The following is a 17000-nucleotide window of genomic DNA, read 5'->3' on the forward strand; positions in this document are numbered from 1 at the left end:
GACGTCCTTGGAGCCACATCTCCCTCGATTTTGTCACAGGCTTGCCCCCATCCTCAGGTAACACTGTTATCATGACTATCATTGATCGTTTCTCAAAAGCAGCTCACCTTGTTGCTCTGCCTAAGCTTCCGACAGCCCTGGAAACAGCCCGCCTGCTCACGGACCATGTATTCCGTCTTCATGGAATTCCTCAGGATGTCGTTTCAGATCGCGGCCCCCAGTTCACGTCTCACGTTTGGAGGGAGTTCTGTACTGCCATTGGCGCTCGGGTTAGTCTATCTTCAGGTTTTCATCCTCAAACCAACGGCCAGACTGAACGTATGAACCAGGAACTGGAGGCGGCTCTCCGTTGTGTGACCTCCTCTAATCAGACCACTTGGAGTACTCAGCTGGCATGGGTGGAATATGCCCATAACACCATGACGTCCTCGGCTACCGGATTGTCTCCCTTTGAAGCCAGTTTGGGTTATCAACCCCCTTTGTTCCCGAATCAGGAGATCGACTTGAATGTACCCTCAGTCCAGCACCATCTTCGTCGTTGTCGACGGACGTGGAACTCTACCCGAGCTGCCCTTCTTCGCACTTCTGCCCGGAATAAACGACTGGCTGACCGGCGCCGCCGTCCTGCACCCACGTATGCCCCCGGGCAGAAGGTTTGGCTGTCTACTAAGCATATCAATCTCCGATCGGAATCAAAAAAACTATCTCCTTCATTTATTGGCCCTTTTGTGATCAGCTCTGTCATTAATCCTGTCTCCGTCCGGTTGACCCTACCTCGCCACATGAGGATTTGTAATTCTTTCCATGTCTCGCAGATCAAGCCAGTCAGATCTAGCCGCCTGTGCCCTCCGGCCGAACCCCCTCCGCCCACCCGGGTCGTTGGTGGCCAGCCTGTTTACACCGTCCGTCGGTTGTTGGATGTCCGCCGGCGGGGTCGTGGCCTTCAGTACCTGGTGGATTGGGAGGGGTATGGTCCGGAAGAGCGTACTTGGGTGCCTCGTTCTGCGATCCTGGACCCTTCCATGGTCCGGGAGTTCCGTCGGGGGCGCCCAGACAGGCCTGGGCGGTCGCCGGGAGGCTCCCGTTGAGGGGGGGGTACTGTCATGGTCCCCGCCCTCTCCGGGCCGGCAGTGTGTTGTATGGGTGTGTTTTGTTCTTTGGGCAGGCTCGACAGTTGCTCCACCCTCTGGCCGGCCTCCTCCAGCCGTGTGTGGCACACCTGATCTCAATCACTGTTTACTCACCTGTTTTCCCTGAGGCTCACTTGCTGGGTATTTAAGCCAAAGGAAGTCTTCAGTCCTTGCCGGATCGTTGCCTCTATCAGGTAGCCAAACTAAGCACTTTATTTTGGTGTCGTTCCAACGTTCTTTTGCCTTCTGGATTAATTGCTGTTTGTGTGCAGAGCTGAGCAGGGGTCTGTTGGGGTGCGAGTCAAGAATTCTGTGGGTCAGTAAACGTGCTGCCAGACCGACGGAGGGTTGGAGACAAGCCTGTGTAATCCCGGACCTCCTCACTCAAAACTTTTGTTGGATTTGTGAAAATAAAAACTGGAAACATTTTACGTCTGCCTCTGCAGTTGGGTCCTTCCTTTTCCTGAACATCATGACAAAAGTGCATGTGTTTTTATCTTTTTTCTTTTTTAACATATTTCTGTCAGCATGACTACCAGGCTGAATTATATTAAATTTGGTGATTAAATGGAAGGCAAATCAAAAATCCATAAAATTTTGATGCAGAACTGAATCACTTTCTTAAAAGCTCTTCCATTGAGGATTTGCTCTCCAATTACCCACATTTCCTCGCAGCAAGAAGGCCCTGGGTTTGAATCCACCGGCTGACTGGGGCCTTTCTGTTAGCACATTCTCCCTGTGGTTCTCATCGGGTACTCCGGCTTTGTCCCACAGTCCAAAGACATCCATGGGTTAAGCAAATTGATAGGTGTGAATGTACATGAATGGTTAGCTATCTCTGTGACATTCTGGCAATGTATCCCTGCGACCTTGAATTGGATAAATGGAAGAAAATACATGGATATTAAAAACAATGAACTTTGTACTGTATCAGATAAAACAAGGTTTCTGTATATCCATATAGACATACGGTACTACAATGTGTCTAAATTTAAACTGCAATGGCTGAGCCAGATAGAGATTATTTAACATGTATAAAGAATTCACAATCAAGCTTCAAAATGTATTTGATGAACATTTCACTGACCCAGTGTGTCCTTAGCAGGTTATTTCCTCATTCAACCATTAAAAGACGGCAGAGGCAACAAAAAGAATGAAGGTCTGATGGCTTTGCTGCTGAGCTGTTAATCTGATGTACAGATGTTTTGGAACAAGCTTTGAACTAAACTGAACTTGGATCAGCAACAGACTGAATGTCCTGGACTGAATCAGTCTAAATCTAGCTGCTAGTTTTATCTACTGAAATTAATTAAGCTTTTTTTTTCTTTTTTCTTTAATGGTGATAAAAACTTTTGTAAAAAGTTAAACTACATAAACAGTGTACAAACAAAATTATCTGAAAAGAAGAAAATAAACTTTTTTCCCCAATTACTTCTTTTTTAGTTAATTTGATTACTTACCAGAAAATAAGCTGAGCATATCTATTCAATGAGTATTATTTTATTACACAGCGTTAATTTCCTACAGTACATAGTTACAGTATATGAAGACACATTTAATACAGCTAGTAAGACAACTTTCTAATATCTGTTTCTGTAGCCTACAGGTATTTTGGGTTCATAGTTTATAGGATATTACCTCAATTTACATATTGCATATTAGCCCTGCGACAGGCTGGTGACCTGTACAGGTGCATCCTGCCCTTTGCTCTGTAACAGCTGGGATAAGCTCCAGCCCCCCGTGACCCTGAACAGGATAAGTGGAAGAGAATGGATGAATGAGTTGCAGAGTGTTGGTTCAGCTCACAGGTTGAACAGACAATCATATGCTACAGGGTTAAATATAGCAGCCTTGGTTCAATTCTTACCCAGGGCCCTTTGCTGCGTCTGTCTCCCCTCACTGTATTTAATAAAAGTGAAAAAGCCCAAAAGATAATTTCAAAAACAAAGCTGTGTTTTGTTAAATTAACTTACCAAAATATGAACTTGTTGGTCTTTGTTTTTAGCTAGTTCTATCAGGTTGTGGCCATTGTACAGCAGGTTTTCCAGGCAACCGTGGAAGTTCCTCTTGGAGGTTACTGGTTTCTGAGAGACTTCACCCTGAACTGCCCCCAAACTCAGCTGTATGGAAACAGTGATACACAAATACACAGAAGATTATGTCACACTGAAAGATGGAAACGCAATATCTGCAACTGTGGACTTTGTCTTCTGTTAATTTGATTGCACAGAAGGTGTAATTTAACCTTTTCTGTGTTTCAGCAAACCTGTTCAATGCCCCAGTGGCTGAACTCTGAAGGGATCTGAACCCTCTCTGTGTGTTTGTCAACAGTGAGGTTGAGGTGAGAGCTGCGTCGCTCCACCGTTACATGGTGCCAGTGTTGATCGTCTAACAGGCTGCCGAGGGAAACGAGCCGCTGGGGATCAGTGGATGAAGTCCTACCTGTGAAAGGGGCCACAGAAAACAAACCAGCAGTTAGCAGCATGAGGAACTCCACCGATTTGACCCTGTGCCCAATAAAGACTTCTTTAACATGATGAATATTTTAATTTTCTCAGCATCCCACCGAGAGGTTCAACCTCTCTATTCTTGATGAGGACTACTGAATATATCTGCATACTAGCATCTAATACCAAATACACAATAATGCCTAATCTGAAAAACTGCAGAGGAAACACGCTGAGAAATCATTAATCATAGATGAGCACCACCAGGTCTTAATTAGTGGATAGATTTGTGCATCCCCCAAGGAACTGGGAGAGAAACTTGGTGTTTCTGCTGAGAGAAGAAGCCATAGAATGAGCTGAATACAGTTAGTCATTAAAAATGTATAAGAAACCCTTTACAGAGAGACAATTCCAACTTCACAAAGTTTGGGAAATGACGGACAAATGCGTCTTTGATATTTTACTGCAGCACAAAAACAACTTCACTGAGAGAAGAAAAGCTCTGATGTTTTGTCTGTCCTGTTAACGCAGCTATTGGAATGAGTCTTTTTTTTATTACAGCCTGGACAAATACGAAGAGACAGCACAATCAATATGAGAGGAAGGATGGCATGACTTAAAGACAAATAGGGTTTCTTTGTAGGCATTGATTAATGCAGCCCTTATTATGTTGTGAGCAGCTGCAAAGAGAAGAAGAGGACCTTATGATAGAGTATGATAGATGATTTGATTGAAGCTTGAATAAGTGAAGAGAAAACCGGAGTCAATATGAAAGATGAGAGGGCAAACAAAGAGAAAATGAAGTGATATTAATAAATACAGCGCTGCTCTCTTCCCTGTTATTTGTTTTTAAAGCAGTACAGAGCTCATCAGGGAGAAAAAAATAAATCACATCGTTTTTTCTAAGCAGCAAAAAAAGTACACATGTAGACGATGACTTGGAGTGGGTTGAATTTTTGAACAAAGTAAGAAAAATCATGGTGCAGAATTCAAAATGAAAATGGGTCCTTGAGCTACATTTTTATTTAAATTGTGATGCTGGGGTCATCAAAAATCAATAGGTTACTTCCTGATGGAAGCAAGGATGCACACAGCAAATATTAACAAGGACCAGGTCACCAGATATAAAAAATTCAAAGGTTAGAGTGATGGTGGCACAGAAGAAAGGTCATGGATATATATATATATATATATATATATATATATATATATAAATTTTTTTAATTATATATATATATTTTTTTTTTCCCCTTTTTCTTTCTTCAACTTCACTATGCACAGTAAGTTTTAATGTGTAGAGTATCTACAGGAAGCCCAAGAAATCAGACTGTGGTGCTGAACAAGAGAGCAAAATCTGTGGATAGATAACTAAAACAACTACAGTGACTACAGCATATTTTATTAATGTCGAAGCAGGTCAGACAGGATGTGTTTACCTCTTTTTCACAGTATTTGCTGCACACTTGGTGCAAGCTAACATTGTTTAATGTGTTGTTGACTGTACCTCATTATGCAGGAAGATGCAGATGCAGCTGCTGTTACATTGAGCTACAGACATACTTTGCAAACTTTGGAATACCAAATATTTTGGCAGGTATTAAGAGTCTCTCATGGGTTTAAAAGTAAGGTGAGATGACTTTTGGCCAGTTTTTACAGAGTACAAACAGTCCAGATATAGTTTAGTGTCAGCTGCTGAAGGTTCTGTAAATTGATCCCTTTGTATTAAAGGGGTAAACGAGTATCCCAGCATGAAGTCTGCTGATCAAAACAATGTCTTACAGCTCGTATCATTTACTGGAGCTTGAAAAAAGAACAAGCATCATGTTTGTTTCCATAAATTGACAAAAGTAAGTGAAAAAAAGACTATAATACATAATGCACTGCACAGCACACTGATTATAGTAACTGGTTTCATATTAAATTCAGTCTGAGAAAAATCAACTTAAACTCATGTGACTGTTATAACATTTTGCCTTCGTTTCCAGAGCAGTGATGCTGTTTCCTGTGCTGGTTGTTACTTAGTCTTGCCTCATAAATGAAACTGCCTCTGTAGCAGCAGGATCAGACCTGGTTGTGTTGGGGATAGTTCACCAAAGCAAACCATGTGTGAGTTCAGAGTCAACGCGTGCAGCAGATGAACTAAATTACACAATATGTAACCTAAAAAGCATATGTAGTGTTAAAGGGGGCAAGAACAAGGAGGAAAAAAAGATTAAAAAAAAGACGGGAGAGACTGAAAGAATCAGTCATAAAGATGAAGGGCATTCAGCCAAGAAAAACAGTGTATATTATATGCAAAGTATTGTTGCAAGAGAAAAACAGAATGTATGAGACACAAAAATGACAGTTTTGGAGGCAAATATATATTTCTTATATATATATTTGCCTCCAAAACTAAGGAGCAGGAGATCTAGGGAGATAAACAATAATCAAAACAGGAAACAAAATATTTAGAAATTAGCAGAAGAAAGAAAAGATACCACACTTAATGTTTCTAGGACCCTTTACTATCTCTGTCATTTTAGTGGGCAGCTTTGATTTCCACTGAGCTGTGGTCTCTCTTTATGATGAAAGTCTTCTTTTTGTCTTCTTGAAGATGATATAGTCGCCGAGTTATTAAGCTGATAAAGCTTTTGAAGTTACAGTGAAGCTGCTGTTTGAGTATGTTTAACATGGCATGAAAAGAATTACTTTCACCGTGAACACCCATCATACATCAGTGATTACTGACAATTACCAGTTGTTTACAGTCTACAAAGTCCACACCTGGGTGTTTCATAAATTTTGGTGTGAATGACTGATTAGAGATGCTTCCAGCTGTCCTGATTTCAATGTGTATAGCTCAAGGCATGTGAAGGTCCCCCCAAGGTTCAGGGGCCGGAAATGAAGCAAACGTTCTACATCAAGTTTTCTGTGGTGCCTCTAAATTCCAGAGTACAGACTTTCCATAACAATCCCATAACAATGTAGAGTGCTGCTTACAGACAGAAACCCCACTTTTTATGCAGTGCAACCTTTTTATCATCTGAATCTACACCTCAGTTCAGAAAACAACCATAACACCCATAACTGTGTAGCTGAGTCCAGCATCATAGTCGAGTATGGTTATGATACAGCAGTAGTGGGTCTGATCTCAAAAAATTACAAATCTGCCCACTGGGATTTGATTCAATTTTATTTTATTTATATAGCACCAAATCACAGCAACAGTCACCTCAAGGCACTTTATATTGTAAGGTAAAGATTGGGGGTGAGGGGAGAGAGACGGGACAAAAGACACACTGTGGGGGAGGGGGTTAGGGTTACCCTCAAGCCACCAGACTGCTAAAGCAGACTGCAGCCTCACCCCACCCAGTACCTACCCACTACTCTATTACTCAACAATCATCTCTGTGTGGTTCAGCTACTAGTTAATTATGTTAACTAGTTATTATTTTAAAAAGTTGAATTATTCTCTATTTCTGTCTTCTATTTGTGTCTTCTTGTTCACCTGTACAGACAGTCTGGTAAATAAGCATTTCACTGCGCATTTTACTTGCATATTTATTGTGTATGTGGCAAATAAACTTCAACCTGAACTTGAATACAAGGTTTTAAAATTACTGTCAGCTCTTCATTTAATTTCCTGCAATATTTAAGAACAAGCTGATGAACACAGTGGTGCATTTAGCTGCTAATGAAAGAGGAAAAGATGTTCTGAAGTTCATGAAATGGAGCAAGAGAGAGAAGATGGATAAATGGATGAGGTATTTTAGCAACCAGATGGGCTTCCTGAGGAGAGGTGTGCCATATGGTGATGATTCAGCATAGCAGCCAGACAACCTCTGGTTTAACCCCATTTACACACATGCACGCACACACCTGCCATGTATTAAGTCTTGAATAGTCCAGCCCTAACACATGCTACACTGAACAGGTGCCATCCATCATGGTTGTAACTAGACAGAGCTCCAAAAGCAGTATTTGGAGCCAAGATTTAAACCAATCAGGTGGCAGCATACATGTAATTGATCTCCTTCCACCAAAAGCCAATCTGAAATTTTTTTAGCAGTTTTGAATATTGTCCTTGACCTTTAAACAGCTGTTTACCAACAAAAACAAGTGACTTACATACAACTAATAAGACTTCCTTTCTTATTAAATTGTTTAAACAGATTGTTGTCTAAAGAAACCAAGAACAATGAGCTGTCTCAAATAAAAACATTTCTCTTTTAAAATTTAAAGAAATATCAAAGTGAGACATAAATCCAACAATATAAGCCAAGAAACTTCTCATATAATAAAGGTCTTCTTGAGTTTGATGAGATTAAATTCTATTTATGTAGCTCCAGTTAACGACTCATCTCAATGTGCTTCATATTTTAAAGACCCCAGAGTATTATTTGAATGCGCCATCTTTTTTTGCTGATGGATATTGTGTGTGTACTGAATTCTCTTCTCTTCACCAATATATTATTAACAGATGTAAATACTCAATATCAATCAATAGATCGGTGTGTTCTACCTTGTCTCAGCAGCAGCAGTAGCTTTCCTCTCTCTAATTCCAGATTCAGGCCGAGTCCTTCCTGTCCTTTTGCCTGCAGCAGTGTCCCAGAATTCCTCAGGGCTTTAAACTTCAGAGTGATAACATCTCTGAATGTCCGCCTAAGCCCAGAAGTCAACCAGTACACCAGACCGCTGCTGCCGCCATCAAAACTCACCACATCAGAGGCTGAAAATGAAACCAAACATCAGTAGATCACTTAGGACTTTATGTTCAGAAGTTATAATGTTACACTGTGCTGTAAAGGAGGGACGCAGTCACATCAGGACATAAGCTTAACAGCAATCATGTACCTGGACTTGATCAGATCAAAATATTTGTTTTTTTTTTTTCACTTTTAATTAATACAGTCCTCACATGGTAGTTTGTTTTGTAAAACAAAGAAAATCAAACTTTACAAGAAAACTCCATAAAACACCTTTAACGAGCAATAATTCTCAGTGTAAAAAGGCAGAAGCCTTCAGTCTGACTGACGCTGCTTAATAAAACAGCTTTTTTTCCCCCATAAGGTTTTTATAGTCAACACTTTTCACTGACAGCATGGCTAAAGTAGTAAAGCTGTGAAAGCAGAAGTGACATTTTCATTTTTAATGCAAACAGTGAATGAATGCAATAAAGAAACTGTGATATACTTCACATTTATTGAGTAGGAGTAAAAATGACAAAAAAATGTGTTTTGAAAAAGGAAGGTCCACGACTTACACGTGTGACTGAAAACTAAGTTGTGTGGTACGGGTTTACTTTCACTTTCATTAATTTTGTGAATCTGTTAATCTGCAAACTGAAAAAAAGCCAATTAAACTGCTATCACAGTATGTTTTTTGGTTTAAGTGAGAAACGTGTGAAATGGATGCTTGTCAGGGTTGGTTACAGAGGTGAAAATTAAAAATGTGAGAGAGGGAGATAATAGCTGGCAGGCTTTAGGCTTCATGGTGTAAAAAGAACAAAAAACACAATATAACAGAATCAAAAGGGGTGATAAGTGATGTGTTAACACGTTGGTTATGAAAATAGTGTAAACCAAGAACACAACATACTTTAAATAATGAAGCGCGAAACAAGAAAAGTTAAAGTACTCAGAGGACTCATTACTGTAGTATGTACATATGTACGCATATTTAGGAGTAATGGTGAAAAAAAGAACATTTTGATTCAAATACATTTTTTTTTCTGAAAACAAACTATTCAATAAACATTACAAAAAATGTTAATTTTTCTCTTTAATTAGAGGTTAGAAAATTATTTTTTTAAGAGCTTGGCATTTCATTTCTATCAAAAACTTGATCTTCAGCCTCTTCAATCATTCCACTGTGAGATTACATGCAGCCATCTATATTACTTTAAGTTAATTTGCTTTTAATAACTGTAATAAACTTATAGTCCTGGAATCTGATTAACGATAGCTTTTATACATGAATAAATGGCTTTCAATACATCAATAATCTAATAATGCTTAGTGGCTCTGCTAGTGTTTTATGAATGTTCCCAATTATAATTTTTTTTATTACATTAGTTTAATATGTCTGCTTTGTACAATTTCTCGTATCACTTACTCAGTGATGTGAGTTAAATACTTTGGACCTGTGTAGTCCACTCTTAATCCTTTAAAAAACTTACATTCGTGGTCTTCCGGACAAAAAGTGTCCCCTTTCCCAAAAACTGCTGTAAAAATATCATAAAGTAATATTTTTTTCCACTTTAAATGATCTAGTCTTTTAAAACTATCGGTACATCAGCCTGAAACATACATATCAAATATTGTATACTTTTTAAAATTTGAACCCTTTATAGGCCCGCATTCTTACACAGTGACTCAATAAAAATTAAGTAATTTCCATAAAATGCATTTTGGGGAGCATGTGATTATAATTTTTACTAGGCCCTGAGTCAACGAGTCACTTACAAAGCCTGAACTGCCATGGTGATACAGATACACATCCATATAGGGTTCAGTTGGTCCAGCAAAGAAGATGAAACTTACTGTAAGGGCATCCATAGGTCTCCAGTCGGAGTCCAATCCGCCCGTTCGGATTCCAGTCCAGAGGAAAGAGGCGGAAGAAGCGGGCAATCGCCGGCTGCTGCAGCTTGTACTGAACCACACTGTCTGCATTACTGTTACCTGGAAAAGACTAAAAACACAAACAAGAGAACATGTACTGCACTCTCCTTACAAGAAAAGGCTGTAATTTATTTTTCACTATACAGACTGATTGACCCATGTGGTTTCTGTTTACTCCTCCATCAGACTGTGATGACAGTCAGAAAGTTGTGGTCAGAAGTTTTCATACACTCATTATGGGCATTAATGTCATGGTAATTGTGGGCTTTTAATGACTTCTTTGCACGGTTATTTTTCCAGGGTGGAATGATGCTCAAAGCCTTAAAGACGTATAAAAAAAAAGAACTGGGTGCACAATTTTGAATTTATTTTGGATTTTCTCTAATCCACACAGTGTCAAAAGTCTATCTATAGGCTCAAATAGATACAGTGTATCACAAAAGTGAGCACACCCCTCACATGTCTGCAGGTATTTAAGTATATCTTTTCATGGGACAACACTGACAAAATGACACTTGGACACAATGAAAAGTAGTCTGTGTGCAGCTTATATAACAGTCTTCATGTAGCGCAACAATTCGTCTTTTAAGGTCCTCAGAGAGTTCTTTGCCATGAGGTGCCACGTTGGAACTTTCAGTGACCAGTATGAGAGCTGTACTACAAAACTGAACACAAATGCTCCCTATGCACGCCTGAGACCTAGTAACACTAACGAGTCACATGACATTTTGAAGGGGAAATGACAAGCAGTGCTCAATTTGGACATTTACGGGTGTAGTCTCTTAGGGGTGTACTCACTTTTGTTGCCAATGGTTTAGACATTAATGGCTGTATATTGAGTTATTTTGAGGGAAGAATAAATTTACACTGTTATATAAGCTGCACACAGACTACTTTTCATTGTGTCAAAGTGTCATTTTGTCAGTGTTGTCCCATGAAAAGATATACTTACCGTATTTTCTGGACTATAAGTCGCACTTTTTTTCAGAGTTTGGCCAGACACGTGCACATCTTTGTGCGTCATGTAGCTGAATGTGTTACGTTAGCATAACGTAGGCGTAACCGTGTTCAGCTTGTTCTTTAATCTATTATTATTTTAAATGGCCTCTCAAGATGGAATGTCTGCTCTGGGTCTCAGGTTCTATCAACCCCCCCCCCCCCCCCAAAAAAAATGTGACTTATAGTCCTGTGTGACTTATATATGTTTTTTTTTCTTTATTATACATTTTTTGGCTGGTGCGATTTATAATCCGAAAAATACGGTAAATATCTGCAGAAATGTGGGGAGTGTACTCACTTTTGTGATACACTGTACATACAAGCCCACTAATATTTGGTTAAATGTCCATTAGAAAATTATATTTTGACCAGATGGTTTTGGTAGCCAACAACAAGCTTTTGGATGGATATTTGACCACTCTTCTTGGCTGAATTGATAGAGTTAATGTATATTGGTTGGTTTCCTGACACAGACCCAGCCTTTAACTGTAGTCCACAAATTTTCAATAGAATAGAATAGAATGACTTTATTGTCATCGTACAGGATGTACAATGAGATTGGAGACAATCAACAGTAGCTGTTGATTAGAAGTTGAAGAAATGCAAGAAATTGGAGGTAATTTTCTATCAACATTATTTCATCCACTTTGTGCAATGTACCCGCGCCACTGGCAGCAGAACAACCACAGAGCATGATGCCACCACCACCATGCTTGACAGCTAGTACAGTGTTCTTAGGTTTGTAAGTCTTACTCCTCCAAACAGGTTTTACTTTGTTATACAGACCACTGAGTGACTACTTTGGTTACAAAGTCATTAAAGTTGTATGCTGTACAATCACTCCACTCTGGAAACCATTCAAAGAAATTATTAAAAGCCCAAAATTACCATGACATTCACACCTATGATCAGTGTATGCAAACTTCTGACCACAACTGTATCTATGTGTCTTTGTGGCACTTCCCAAATGTCTGACGTTTTCCTTTCAAATCTGAGTTTAGCACTTCCGTGTTTTACTGTGTTTCTGTGTCTTTTATTGCATGCTTTTGGCTCAGAGGGTAGAGCAGGTCATCTATTAATCAGAAGGTTGGTGGTTTGATCCCTGGCTGATCCAGCCTGCATGCCAAAGTATCATTGGGCAAGATACTGAAGTCTATGTTGTTCCCAATGTATTTGTTGAGTGTGTGAATATTAGTCAGAAGGCACTTGGATGCAGAAAGTGCTTATATAAATGTGTATATGAGTGGGTGAATGAGACCAACTGTATTAAGCACTTTGAGTGCTGATGTAGAGTAGAAAAGCACTACATAAGAATCAGTCCATTCTGCTTTTACAAGCATTACTTAAGGTTTGTTTTTTGAATTCTAGACTCTGTACTTTTGCTGCTTGCTCAGCCACAGGGACCGTCTTACTGTGTATGCCTCCTGCTGTAAACTAAAAATGTTTTGGATTTTGGATGGCTTGGGAGTCAGTTCCTGTTATACTTTGTTATACAGACCACTGAGTGACTACTTTGGTTTTTGCAATGCATCTCTGAGTATATCTGCATGCATCACCAAACGGCATTAGCATTTAGTAACACAGCTGTGCAAATACAGTGTATATCAATCATTTTAAGAAGACTAAGAGTCTACAGTCAGCTTTGCTGACACAATTATGAGTATGAGCAAAAGGCTAACATCAGCATGCTAACATGCTTACAGTGACAAATGGCATAATATCTACCATCATTACAGAACTTCTCTCTGAGACCGATGGCAGTGCACTAAGTTTTTTTTTTTTCTGAGATATCTTTTAGGCTGTAAGTTTTAATGGGTACAGACAGAAATCAGTACACAAATCACACAGTATGAATCCTAACCCCGAGGCCATGGACTGTCTGTCTTAAGTACAAAAACGTCTACTGTGGACGAGAGTCCTTAGAATTGGAGTGATAATATAATGTGCAAAATTGCTTGATACCAAAGGCCAATAAATGTTTCTGTAACTTACATCTGAGTCCCCCGAAGTATTCTTTCTGCAGTGATGACACTTGTCATCAAAATTTTCACAACAGCTCATCATTTGCATAACCACAAATGTCTGTACAAAATTTAATTTCAATCTTTCAGATGATCATTGGATATTTCAGACAAAACTGAGGAAGTGAAACAACAGAAAAAAGTAAACTATATTTTGCTATAATGTTGCTTTGGAATAAAAATAAACAGTCTCAGCTGTCATAGGGCAAGAGGGGGGGTACACCCTGTACAGGTCGCCAGCCTGTCGCAGGGCTAATGCACAGAGACAGATAACCATTCACACCTGTGGGCAATTTAGAGTCACTAATTAACCTAACCCCAGTAACTGCATGTCTTTGGACTGTGGGAGGAAACCGGAGTACCTGGAGAAAACCCACAAACACAGGGAGAACATGCAAACGCCACACAGAAAGGTCCAGGCCAAGGTGGATTCGAACCTGTTGTGAGGCAACAGTGCTAAACACTGTGCCACCGTGCTCCCCAAGCTTATTTACATAATTAATGCATTAATTTGTCTATAATAATGAGATAGGGAAGTTGTATGTATAAGAATGAGGTGTAACTTAAAATAATGCATGTAAATGTGTGTTTGGATCCCGATTATGTTTTTATAATAAAGGCTTCTGCTGTTGTTTTTGCTAAAAGGAACAAATTGGTTTCAGTGTTGGACACACACACCCACACCAACAGCACACCAACAATATGTGAACTGACAGTACTGTACAGATGGCCCTAGCAGCCATGTATTAGATGGGTTATGGGCAAGTTTTATTTTTAGACTAAGCAGCTGAACATAGTTTTTCCTCCCAGCTGATGAACCAGAAGAGCGTTCGGCTCAGCAAATGGCTTTGCAGAAAGCAGCTTCTCATTTCCTTTGAAAGTCACACAGGGCCCTGGAAGAGTCCTTGCACACAATCACTCAGTTTTCTGTCTTGCACTGTGCATTCACATTAATACTTAAATTGACAAGTGTGATAAAACGGTTGCCTGTACGTTAGGCAACTGTAAACATCTGTCAGGTGACAAATTAAGTTTTCATGTTTATATATGAATGTGCATCCTATCATGTGCTCAAGACAGCTGAAAGCTCATTTATTCCAGTGTCATTTTATTTATACCACAGAGCCAACACAAGACAGAAAGCAGACAAAGGAAGATGATTGTCATAGTTTTGATAGCATGGCTTAGTTTCTATTTTTTTTTCTAAGTCTAATCTTTTCCTTTGTTTTTTGTGCTGTCCTCTGGTTTTGGGTGCTCTTTGATGCTCTTTTTGGGCACCTGCTGTCTTACTTTGTAAAGTTACTTACCCTGCTTACCCTGTGTGTCTCTGGGAACAATGATACAATTATAACATCCTCCCCTAAGTCTTCCTTTCTCATGGCATGAAAAATACATCCCTGGTCTTCAGCCTAGTATGCTGAAAGCAGAACCCCAGCAGAAAAAGCGCCGTGGTTGATCCGGCAGCTTTGCCATCAACTTTCTCCTCTGACAGGCTCTCTAAGCCTAGCTGCCTGATTCACAAAAGTTCAGAAACCCTTTGAAATGTGACTGGGATTGTGCAGAGTTTATGTAGAGCATCAGATCAACATGTTTTTAAGCTGCAAAGAGCTGTCCTCTGCTCTCTCAAAGAAGATCCTCTGTGCTGAGATTAGCTGGATTCTTCTGACGGTAGCAAATTGCCCCGGCTCGACTTCTAATCGAAAGCTTCTTTCTGCAGCGCTGTAACAAATGTAGCTTCACCCTGGATAAATGGTCATGTTCACAGTGGGGCAATATACCATGTTTTACATGTTTGCTAGACCACTGGATTTGACATTAAAGCCACTGGAGGCATATTTACAACAGGATCACTGTGCTGACAGGATTCATTGCTGTTTTCTTACAGATCAGAAAAACTCAAAAACTACTGAATATCCCTATGAAACTGATCCATGTCTTCACAGTGAGCCAAGTACAAGTCTGACGTGACCCTTGTGTGAAGGTAAAACATTGAAGTGAAGTGCTGGGAGGTAATGCCTCAGTGCTTCAGCAGCTCTTCTGACAGGGATGACTGCTTTTGACATTCAAAGAAAGATGTGCAATCTACGTAAAGGTACCATCGCTATAGATGGGTTTAATTTATCCCAAAGACTACAGCTGTTTATGTTTAAGTGAAATTAGCTAAGAGTCACTCAGTGTGGAAACTGTTCTGAACTTTGTAGCCACAAGTAAAAGAGGAAAAAAATAAAGCTATATCCAACAGCTGGCTTTACTTAGTTTACCACGAAGACTGTAAGAAAGGTCAAACAGCTACTCGGGTTCTGCCAAAACTCTTCTTTGAACATTATCAGAATACAGTTCCAAGTCTGAAAAGTCACTTGTATCATCTTAGCATTCAGAAGGCCTTTAAATCGAATTGCATGGCATCAATCTCCTTGTCTCACTCCGTGTCCATCAACAGCAGCTTAAGTGTTTTGGCAACAGGTCCGCAGAGTCAGCAGGGCCCTTTCATTGGTTCATCCATTATTAATGAAGAGTCAAAGGGCTCCTGATGACTGTGATTATCTCTGCAGGACTGACTGATTCATGCAAATCAGACCTATTAAACACCAAATCATCTGTACATGTAAATATGACTGTGGTAGTCCAGGAAAATTAGCTGCAATCAATATGATTGTTTTTATGTACTGATGCTTCTGCATAAGTGCTTTACAGTTTTTAAGGTGGTATTGTTACATTAGCCTCAATTATACTGCTTTCAGTGATTAAAACCATTAAAAAAAGAATTCTAAAGGTCTTCAGATTGTTGTTTGGGAGTACATTTGCTGTATGGACTCACCCCAATACTGTCCTCCTGTCTATACTGCCTCCAGTTGTGTCCCGTGTCACTGAACATCAGCAGGTAAGACGTTAGCCAATCAGAGCTGCCATAACGGCCCTGTGTGGCAACAGCGGTGATCTTAGTCCGCTCACCCAAGTCAACCTCAAGCCACTGATACCTGTCTGACATAAGAGGTGACCAACCTCCAGCTCCTGCAGAGAGACAAAAATAATAGTAATAAAAAAAGATTGATTTATTACATTTCAACCTTTGAGGTATAAAGTAATAAACCTTCATTCGTATAAGGGTGTGAGGGTGTGTGTGTCAGTGTGCAAGAGTGTGACAGATTAAAGAATAGCTTGACCTTTAAGTCATGTTTCGTTGTTCCAGATGCAGAAATAAACATGCACTGCAAAAATCTGGTTAGCATTTTAAAACCCATTTCTGTCCAATAGCTGAAGACGCTGTTTCTAGGTTATTCTTTACTTGCTTTGGTCAAACGGAGGACTTGGTGTTTTCAATGCAGAAAACTTAATTTGAAGGTCCCAAGGAACTCAGATTCTGCTGTTTTATTGCCCTTTTTTTTATTCCTAATAGCTGTTTCACACTTGATACGTGTTGGAATTTCATCACGAGTCCGTTTTGCCTTCATAAATCAAAAGAAGAGTAAAAAAAAAATTACAACAACAATTTTCAGAGTTACAAACTTTCAGCCTTTACAGTTTTTCATTTGTGTCTCTCATTTGTCCTTGGGTGAGTTGTTTTGCAGATATTCTTACCTTCACACACATACACAAGTACACCATAAATCATAACTCCCCATCTCCAATATTGTGCAATTACAGATGGAGTGCAATGTGGTGCTTCTTTGCTACAAGCACAGACAGTACATATAAAGATATATGAATAGATATAAAATGTTATGTTATAAATAAGGTTACTTTTTTTTTACTTATTTTTTCTCATAGGAGGAAATTGTGATTGTGTTGTCTTGGTAAAAT

At 39.6% G+C, this 17000-nt stretch overlaps 1 protein-coding gene across 3 annotated transcripts in view; it reads right to left on the reverse strand.

The window, feature by feature from the left end:
• Window positions 1–17000, reverse strand: part of LOC115795488 (contactin-associated protein-like 4) — a 128728-nt gene that overhangs the window by 58371 nt on the left and 53357 nt on the right. For all 3 annotated transcript variants that reach the window (XM_030751435.1, XM_030751434.1, XM_030751436.1), the window contains exons 3-7: window positions 16018–16211; window positions 10102–10249; window positions 8082–8288; window positions 3397–3572; window positions 3104–3250 (exon numbers count right to left, since the gene is read on the reverse strand). In XM_030751435.1, the coding sequence (XP_030607295.1) occupies window positions 3104–3250; window positions 3397–3572; window positions 8082–8288; window positions 10102–10249; window positions 16018–16211 (872 nt within the window). The remainder of the gene's footprint in view (window positions 1–3103; window positions 3251–3396; window positions 3573–8081; window positions 8289–10101; window positions 10250–16017; window positions 16212–17000) is intronic.

This window comes from Archocentrus centrarchus, chromosome 17, assembly GCF_007364275.1.
Source record: "Archocentrus centrarchus isolate MPI-CPG fArcCen1 chromosome 17, fArcCen1, whole genome shotgun sequence".
Classification (NCBI taxonomy): domain Eukaryota; kingdom Metazoa; phylum Chordata; class Actinopteri; order Cichliformes; family Cichlidae; genus Archocentrus; species Archocentrus centrarchus.